This window comes from Polypterus senegalus, chromosome 13 (assembly GCF_016835505.1).
Source record: "Polypterus senegalus isolate Bchr_013 chromosome 13, ASM1683550v1, whole genome shotgun sequence".
In the NCBI taxonomy this organism is placed as follows: domain Eukaryota; kingdom Metazoa; phylum Chordata; class Cladistia; order Polypteriformes; family Polypteridae; genus Polypterus; species Polypterus senegalus.
This window is the reverse complement of record NC_053166.1, coordinates 32,873,589-32,883,209: the sequence shown is the minus strand read 5'-3', so window position 1 is coordinate 32,883,209 and position 9,621 is coordinate 32,873,589. Positions and strand designations below refer to the sequence as shown.

Below are 9,621 nucleotides of genomic sequence, written 5' to 3'. Positions count from 1 at the left end.
ACTGGGGCGGTTCATCTTTCAGCAGGACAACGACCCTAAGCACACAGCCAAGATATCAAAGGAGTGGCTTCAGGACAACTCTGTGAATGTCCTTGAGTGGCCCAGACTTGAATCTGATTGAACATCTCTGGAGAGATCTTAAAATGGCTGTGCACCGACGCTTCCCATCCAACCTGATGGAGCTTGAGAGGTGCTGCAAAGAGGAATGGGCGAAACTGGCCAAGGATAGGTGTGCCAAGCTTGTGGCATCATATTCAAAAAGACTTGAGGCTGTAATTACTGCCAAAGGTGCATCGACAAAGTATTGAGCAAAGGCTGTGAATACTTATGTACATGTGATTTCTCAGTTTTTAAATTTTTAATAAATTTGCAAAAATATCAAATAAACTTTTTTCACATTGACATTATGGGGTGTTGTGTGTAGAATTCTGAGGAAAAAATGAATTTAATCCATTTTGGAATAAGGCTGTAACATAATAAAATGTGGTAAAAGTGATGCGCTGTGAATACTTTCCAGATGCACTGTATATGTGTGTATGTATGTGTGTATATATATATATATATATATATATATATATATATATATATATATATATAATAAAAAGTATATAATATGCTTTTTCATAACATATGTCATGAAGCAGTTTTATTGATAATTTCATGTGCCTTTTCATATCAAGAATGGGATTCTGGGATAGAGGGATAGATATGCCAGGACAATAAATTAATGTAAGCACAGAATGTGAGCTTGGAAAGATTAATGACTGTCCTTCTATTTGGAAGCTAAAGTCAGGAAATAAATTTAATTGGCTAAAAACATGCAAAAGATTCTCTATGTAAGTTTAAACAGGACACATTTATAAAAATCTGGTTTGAGTAAGGGATATTTAATTTGCAGCTAAGAACACTTAGTAAATGTTAAACATTAAATTAATTTTGCTTATTTATTCTTTTTTCCCCAAAATTCACCATTTTGTTTATGTATTATTTTCTTTTGTCTTTATAGTCTGGATAAATTATTTCATTGCACATTCAGCAGAATTAAATATGGCCACCTAGTAAAATATTCCTTGTGATAGTAAAGTTTACTACTTTTATAGAATAGATGGTGTAATGGTATAAAATGTGACTTGTTACTAAAACATATTTAAATTATACGTTTTAGTTGAAGACCACTCTTAATCAAAATCTGTTGTAACCAGTTCTTTTAAATTCTACAGAATCATTTGCCTGCCTTTAAAGATCAATTTTACAAGTTAGTCACTTTTATTAAATATTATTTTTTCCATAGGTGTTAACACCTGAAGAACTGAACGCAGCCCAGAAAGCTGTTGCATTTGGTTGCATTAAATATGCCGATTTGTCACATAACCGAATTAATGATTATGTCTTTTCATTTGACAAAATGCTTGATGATCGTGGGAATACAGCTGCCTATTTACTATATGCTTTTACCAGGATAAGGTGAGACATTTATGAATGTGCTTTTATGTTTTAAAATGTAAAACATTTTTTGTATATCTGTATAAAGACTACCTGGCAGTGCTTTCATTATGTAATTGCATAAATAAAAATCATTTTTTTATTTTCCCCTAATTAATCAATAGGAAGAATTTTTTTACAGAACAAAACACCTTTAATAAGTAAAATTAGATGTGGTCTCACAGTGTAATGTCAGAACGTCAAGTTTAATGAACCTAGAAAAATGACATTTTTCAACTTTTATTCAACTTTTTGAAAATGGCATGATAATGCATTTTTTTATTCACTCATCCTCTCAAACATATTGTAGTTTATTTTGTCAGTATTATTTTCTCCAAATTTTTCTCTTTTAATCTGCAACTGCCTGTGTTCTGAGGATTTTCGGTCTGTAGATGCAATGAAGACCATGAAGACTTAATTATGTTAAGCTGTCACGAAGTTTAAGGAAAGTCAGTGAAACCTGACCAGACTCTTCTCAACAGTGTAATGTGCTCTAAAAAGACCACAAAGGTCTTAAAACAAATTAACTTATAACAATACAATTTTATACTTTTTAAATAAAAGAAGTAATTTTCAAAACCTAAACAACAACTTTAATCTAAAAATATAATTCTGATAGATCAGGGGTGCCCAATGTGTCAATTGCGATCGGAAAGGGAGTGCAGGTAGATCACATTGCATTCAAAAGATTTTTTTTTAAATGTTAATCTATCATATATCCTCCCTATGGCATTTGCCACTTGATTGGCATACAGGGAGGCCAGTCTGAGATCTCTTTTCTTCTAACACGCTGGTCATCCTGCACGCACAATCAAACTTGTGAGCTACTGCAAAACTCTGGCTATCTAAGTGATCTAGTTAGCCTTCCAATTTATATCAACTAAAGAAGGGATTTTAAAAAAAATGTTGTTTATGGGCTGGATGTGGAATTGGAAGAGAATTTTTTTCTCTCACGATGTCACAATCGAAGTGCGTTTGTCTGATCTATCAATCTATCATTGCTATTCCAAAGAATGAAAATGTGGAAAGGCACTTTCAAACTGTTAATAAAAACTCCGAAAAGTATTCACAGCCCATCACTTTTTCCACATGTTGTTAATGTTACAGCCTTATTCCAAAATGGATTAAATTCATTTTTTTTCCTCAGAATTCTGCACACAACACCCCATAATGACAACATGAAAAAAGTTTACTTGAGATTTTTGCAAATTTATTAAAAATAAAAAAATTGAGAAATCACATGTACATAAGTATTCACAGCCTTTGCCATGAAGCTCAAAATTGAGCTCAGGTGCATCCTGTTTCCCCTGATCATCCTTGAGATGTTTCTGCAGCTTAATTGGAGTCCACCTGTGGTAAATTCAGTTGATTGGACATGATTTGGAAAGGCACACACCTGTCTATATAAGGTCCCACAGTTGACAGTTCATGTCAGAGCACAAACCAAGCATGAAGTCAAAGGAATTGTCTGTAGACCTCCGAGACAGGATTGTCTCGAGGCACAAATCTGGGGAAGGTTACAGAAAAATTTCTGCTGCTTTGAAGGTCCCAATGAGCACAGTGGCCTCCATCATCCGTAAGTGGAAGAAGTTGAAACCACCAGGACTCTTCCTAGAGCTGGCCGCCATCTAAACTGAGCGATCGGGAGAAGGGCCTTAGTCAGGAGGTGACCAAGAACCTGATGGTCACTCTGTCAGAGCTCCAGAGGTCCTCTGTGGAGAGAGGAGAACCTTCCAGAAGGACAACCATCTCTGCAGCAATCCACCAATCAGGCCTGTATGGTAGAGTGGCCAGACGGAAGCCACTCCTTAGTAAAAGGCACATGGCAGCCCACCTGGAGTTTGCCAAAAGGCACCTGAAGGACTCTCAGACCATGAGAAACAAAATTCTCTGGTCTGATGAGACAAAGATTGAACTCTTTGATGTGAATGCCAGGCGTCACATTTGGAGGAAACCAGGCACCGCTCATCACCAGGCCAATACCATCCCTACAGTGAAGCATGGTGATGGCAGCATCATGCTGTGGGGATGTTTTTCAGTGGCAGGAACTGGGAAACTAGTCATGATAAAGGGAAAGATGACTGCAGCAATGTACAGAGACGTCCTGGAGGAAAACCTGCTCCAGAGCGCTGACCTCGGACTGCGGCGACGGTTCATCTTTCAGCAGGACAATGACCCTAAGCACGCAGCCAAGATATCAAAGGAGTGGCTTCAGGACAACTCTGTGAATGTCCTTCGGTGGCCCAGCCAAAGCCCAGGCTTGAATCTGATTGAACATCTCTGGAGAGATCTTAAAATGGCTGTGCACAACGCTTCCCATCCAACCTGATAAAGCTTGAGAGGTGCTGCAAAGAAGAATGGGTGAAACTGGCCAAGGATAGGTGTGCCAAGCTTGTGGCATTATTATTATTATTATTATTATTATTTTTTAAATGTAGGTAGATCATTTTGACCTGGTCATTTTAAAAGTAGCTCACAAGCCGAAAAAGTGTGGGCACCCCTGTGATAGATGAACAATATGGAAACACTGTTTAATCTTGAATTTTCAGCACCTGAGTTGAGATAGTTTTCACTTAATTATACTTTGTCAGATTTTCAAAGGTAAAACACCTTTTTCATGATAATGCAACAATAGAGGATATTCTCTTCCATTCATAAAATATGTGTCCTGTTCTCTTTGAAAAAATACACTTTATTACAAATAAGTACCATATCTATAAGACACATGTGCTTGGATCAAAGGGGCAGAGAACTTCAAAGTGAAGCAAGCACTTCTGTTTTTTTAATAAAATTGGCCTTCACATAAAGTACAACAAGACTAACAATTCAGATTTTTTAAAAAAAGCTAATACCTTCCAGTAAACCATCTGGGCAATTCCTCTACTAGAAGCTTTCTCAGTATTTGACAAGTGTAGGAAATTAATTTATTAATGAAAGAATTGTGTTTCTTAATGGTCAGAAATGAATAGAATTGTTTTGGCAAAGATAGTAACACTTTTATCAACTCGGGTAAAGTTTTTGAGCTTGTAATTGGGGGGAAAAAACACCAGTAAAATTGATAGACAAAATGTCTTCTGAGATTCCCTTTGCTTGTGAAAGTAATCAAAGAATGTTTCATTGATGAGAAAAATAACATCCCTTGCAAGAGACTTTTTTTGGGATGCTGATAGATTTTAATGAAATAATACTGTAAATTTTCATATCTCCTCATGCTAGGCACAGGTAAACATTTCCTGCCTGACACGCTATGCCTGAAGTTTTTTCTTTATTATAAGGCTTCATGGGAGTAATTTTGAAAGAGCTGAGTGTGATTATGTGCATGAGTCCATCATGTCTCCCTGTCCAGGGTTTCTGCTAGATAAAACTGGTTTAAGAATTTTATATTATGTTACTGTTCAGTGTTGCACACTCTGTAAAAGTTACTGTAACTGAGGTTAACCAACTCATTTCTTGATTACCAGAGTAACGTCTGAGTTTCTTGATTATTTCAGATTTTGGGTCAGTTATAGTCCAATATTCTTCTCTCAGCTTAATAATTTTCTGTGCAGAACTTGTTTTAGAATTCTTGCAAATTTATGATAAGAATTAATTAGCATTTATTTATTGTCATATATATATTTTTTTTACCACATCTAATATATTTTGTGTAGCATAATCATTCATGAGTTCTCAGGATGCATGTCTCCCATTCAAAGCTGTTTGCATAAGATTCATTTTCAATAAGGTGCTACTCTTTCTGTTTAGCCTAACATTTTCACTTAATGCTACAGCAATGCAAAATCGTGCAGAGTTATTTAACAAGAAAAGAGTTACAACTACTATTTCTATCCATAAAATTATTTTGATATAGTTGATATCAATGAAAAAAGTAATATTTTCTATGTCCAAAAAAATGTTTTGTTTTTTTTTTGTTCATGTGTTTTTACTTTTGTGTGAAATTTCTCTATGGATTGCTTTACATTTAATTTAAAATGTCATTACAAGTATTATGTTAAACAGCAATATATGAAAGGCCACTTGTTCTTTTTGCAAAACTGAACAGTCTATCTCTTTGGTCAGGTCCATCGCACGACTTGCCAACATTGAAGAATCTGCACTCCGCAAAGCAGCAGAGAACTGTGTGATAGTCCTGGACCATGAGAAAGAGTGGAAGCTCGGGAAATGCATTTTAAGATTCCCCGAGATCTTGCAGAAGATTGTGGATGACTTGCTCCTCCACACCCTTTGTGATTATTTATATGAGTTGGCTACCACCTTCACTGAATTCTATGATAACTGCTACTGTGTTGAGAAGGACAGACAAACTGGTATGGGGCATTTTAACATCTCTTTTTTTTTTTTTTTGCTTGTTCTATTTTGTTTAGTTTCAATTTGCAGGCATCCACTTCTTTGTCAATTCAATATCAACTTTTGCCAAGTAATTTGAAAATGTTAACGCACATTGTGGTAAGCCATATTTTAAAGATAGTATATTGTGCCCCGTTTTTATGTATTGACTCAGGCCAAATTCACAAAAAGCCGCAATATTTTTACTTATATAAATGTACTGTGTGTATATACACTCACTGATCAAATTATTAAGAACACCTGCACACCTGCCTATCCATGTGATTATCTAGTCAACCAATCATGTAGCAGCAGTATAATGCATAAAATCATGCAGGTACAGGTCAAGTGTTTCAGTTAATGTTCACATCAAACACCAGAGTGGGGAAAAATGTGATCTCCGTGATTTCAACCGTGCAATGACTCTTGGTGCCAGAAGGACTGGATTGAGTCTTTCTGAAACTGCTGATCTCCTGGAATTTTCATGCACAGCATTCTCTTGAGTTTACTCAGAACTGTGGATGGAAACACCTTATTGTTGAGAGAGGTCAGAGGAGAATGGCCAGACTAGTTAGAGCTGACAGAATGGCGTCTTTAACTCACATAACAATTCTGAACAACTGTTGTGAACAGAAAAGCATCTCAGAAGGCTGCAGTGGGCACAGGTTTACCAGAGGTGGATAACTGAAGGGTGCAAAAATGGCACCTGGTCTGCTGAATCTCGATTTATGCTGAGGCACACAGATGGTCTGGTCAGAATTTGATGCCAACATCTTGAACCCATGCACCCAACCTGCCATGAGTCAGTGTCTATGCTGGTGGTGGTGTTGGTGATGGTTTAATGTTGTGGGGAATGTTTTGTTGGTACACTTTGGGCCCATTAATGTCAATAAATAATCGCCCAAATGCCACTGGCTATATGAGTATTGTCACCAATCTTGCAAATCCTTTTATAGCCACAGTTTATACCATCTTGTAATGGCTGCTTCCAGCATGATAATACACCAAGTCACAAGGCAAAAGTCATCTCAGACTGGTTTCATGAACATGACAGTGAGTTCAAATAGATAGATAGAACTTGGATTAGTTTGGGGTTTTACAGAAGCTCATTAAATAGATAGATAGATATACACACCATGCTGCTATGGTCTGAACACACAACAGAAAGGCTAAAAAGAAAGAAAACTTGCTATAAAGAATGCTACAGTCCAGTATTTTTCAGTGTCTTTCTTAGTCACCAGAGCAGAATCCAGTAGAACACCTTTGGTGAAATGGGAGAGGGACAGGACGAGAGTTAGCTGACTAAACTGCAGAAACTGTGTGATATAATCCTGTCCACATGGTCCAGATGCTTTTGAACCCCTTATTTAGATTCAGGAACATGCACAACAACAAACAGAAAATATAAATGCTTAAAATATTAATTAATGCTCAATACATTTACTCTAAATTTACAAAATACCACAACTGCATTCTCTTGTGCCTACGCCCTGAATCCATTTCTTGAAATTTGCCGCACTTCCTCTCTGCCAGAGGGCTCATATAATTCTGTCAATGCCCATTTAAAGCACAGTAAGAACTGGCAGGTGCTAGCCAGTTACACATCCAACCACAAGTTACTTTTGAGGTCAGTACCAGAGCTGTTTTCTGTATCATGAGATACTCATGAGAACATGCTATGGAGACCACTGGGAAGCTTGGTGCATTGCATTTTTGCTCTGTAAGTGAAGTTAGAGTATCAGCGTTGTCTCTTCTTTGTTCCTCCTAAAATTTGATATGCTGGTTTGACAAGACTTTCTGTTGCCCTATTTTGGCACACATTGCTTGGTTTTGCCTTGCATGCCCTGTAGCCTTCAGCGACTGAGTAACTGGTTGTCTTGAAGGAGAACTACATGCAGTGGTTGATCTCCAAATCTCATACTAGATTACTGCAACCTCTTTTCCTTTTTATTGAGCAGTGTGACTTGTGCTCCTACTGGAGCACCGCCTCGGAAATAATGAAAGAGATCTCTTGAATGTAACATTTTGTCTGAAAACTATGTCCTCCAGTGAAATAGTAAAGTCTTGTTAATGGTAAATTTAATTTAATCAAAGTTAAATGTGACCATAAACAAATGTTTCACACATTGGGTTTTGTAGAATTTGCCAGCTGCTCCATTTTTGTAAGGAAGGAGAAAAACAATGGCTCACATATTTGACATTAAATCTTTTATATATGTGTGTGTGTATATTATATATATTATATATATATATATATATATATATATATATATATATATATATATTATATATATATATATAATTTTTTTTGTTCATGTTTTCTCAAATTTCTTCATTTTCCAAACTGGTTTTTTCTACTGCTTTGAAAAAGAAAAAAAAAACTCCTAGTATGTGTTCTCCTGCATTGTCACCTGTGGAACAGCAGGTGGCAGCATCAACACACTATACAGTATATGGAAATGGCATTGGTTTGCTGTTTCTGTGTTGTGTTTGCAGACTGTCAGGTGAGATATGGAGCAAAATATGAATAGTAAATGTAAAAATCAAACACTACTTATTCATAATTTTATTTAAAAACAAAACTTTTTGTGTTTAGCACAGTAATATTAATAAAGAGAACTGAGTTGTGGCGCTTGTTGTTAGGAATGATGTTATATGAACTGGGGATGGAGCAAAGGTTTTCCTATATAACTATCTCATTTCTTTGCTGTTTTACATTACATATTTACAATTTACACTAAGCTAATTTTACCAAACACCTGTGAATGGCATATGCAATATAAAAATACTTACTGAGACAATACAATATTCTTGAATTCTTATGTGAAGATTGCCTTATAGTGATAGATTAACCTTATGCTGATAAAATTTTGTTTGCTTAATTTTTCAGAATTTTATGGATATGCCCTATTGTTTACTTAAATTGTTTTTTGTCTTTCTAGGTGAGGTGGTGAAGGTAAATATGTGGCGAATGCTGCTGTGTGAAGCCACAGCAAGTGTCATGGCAAAGGGATTTGACATTTTGGGACTTAAGCCAGTCCAGAGGATGTAGCCCACCCTGTGTCTGCATTCAGCAAAAGCCACTTTTTCAGTGAGATTCTCTCCTCTTTTTATATTTGACAGAGTTTATATGGGGGCAGGATCATTTCATTTAAAGGAATATGACTCTTAATAATGTACTGTATTCTTTACAAAGCTCTGAAATAAAAAGATTTCTTTTCAGACATTGTGTTGTTAAATAGTTATTTTGAGTGTGTGTAGAAATTAAATGTGTGTTTCTGTCCTTCTCATCTGGTGACTTAACTCAATAGCACAGACTCGCTCTTAAGAGTTTTACTGCTTTGTGTTTGACTTGCGTTCTTTAGCAGTCAGGCTTAGTAAAACCTTCAAGGGATTTCACTGAAACTGAATGTTAAGAAAATACTGTCAAGTTTATGAAAGTGTTTTTTTTTTAAATGTAGTTAATCTCAGTTTGGCCAACTGGGGAAATCAACATGCTTATGCTTTTATATTGTGTTCTGCAATTTTGACTTTCCTAATGTATCAAAATCAACCAGTGGTGTCACAGAAAAAAGTTCTTAAAACTCTTAGAGTTTGTGTTTTGTTTTGATGAAAAAAACAAATTTAAATTAATTAAATGTTCAGTAATTGTTGTTGAGATGGTTTGTGGCAAAATTGGCAAATTTTTACTTTCTCTCTAATCCTATATGCTGGAAACATTGTTTTTCTGGAAAAAAAAAACAGTCAACTTTGGGTTTTCAACTGAATAATGTGTTTTCATATCCCAAGTGTTTTGAGCAGTTCAGGAAAGTT

At 35.8% G+C, this 9,621-nt stretch overlaps 1 protein-coding gene across 1 annotated transcript in view; it reads left to right on the top strand.

Annotated features, from left to right (window-relative positions):
- Window positions 1–9,034, top strand: part of rars1 (arginyl-tRNA synthetase 1) — a 45,568-nt gene extending 36,534 nt beyond the window's left edge. Inside the window, exons 13-15 of the mRNA XM_039774871.1 lie at window positions 1,292–1,464; window positions 5,542–5,789; window positions 8,751–9,034. Of these exons, the coding sequence (XP_039630805.1) occupies window positions 1,292–1,464; window positions 5,542–5,789; window positions 8,751–8,860 (531 nt within the window). The 3' untranslated portion in view covers window positions 8,861–9,034. The remainder of the gene's footprint in view (window positions 1–1,291; window positions 1,465–5,541; window positions 5,790–8,750) is intronic.
- Window positions 9,035–9,621: the final 587 nt, after the last annotated feature.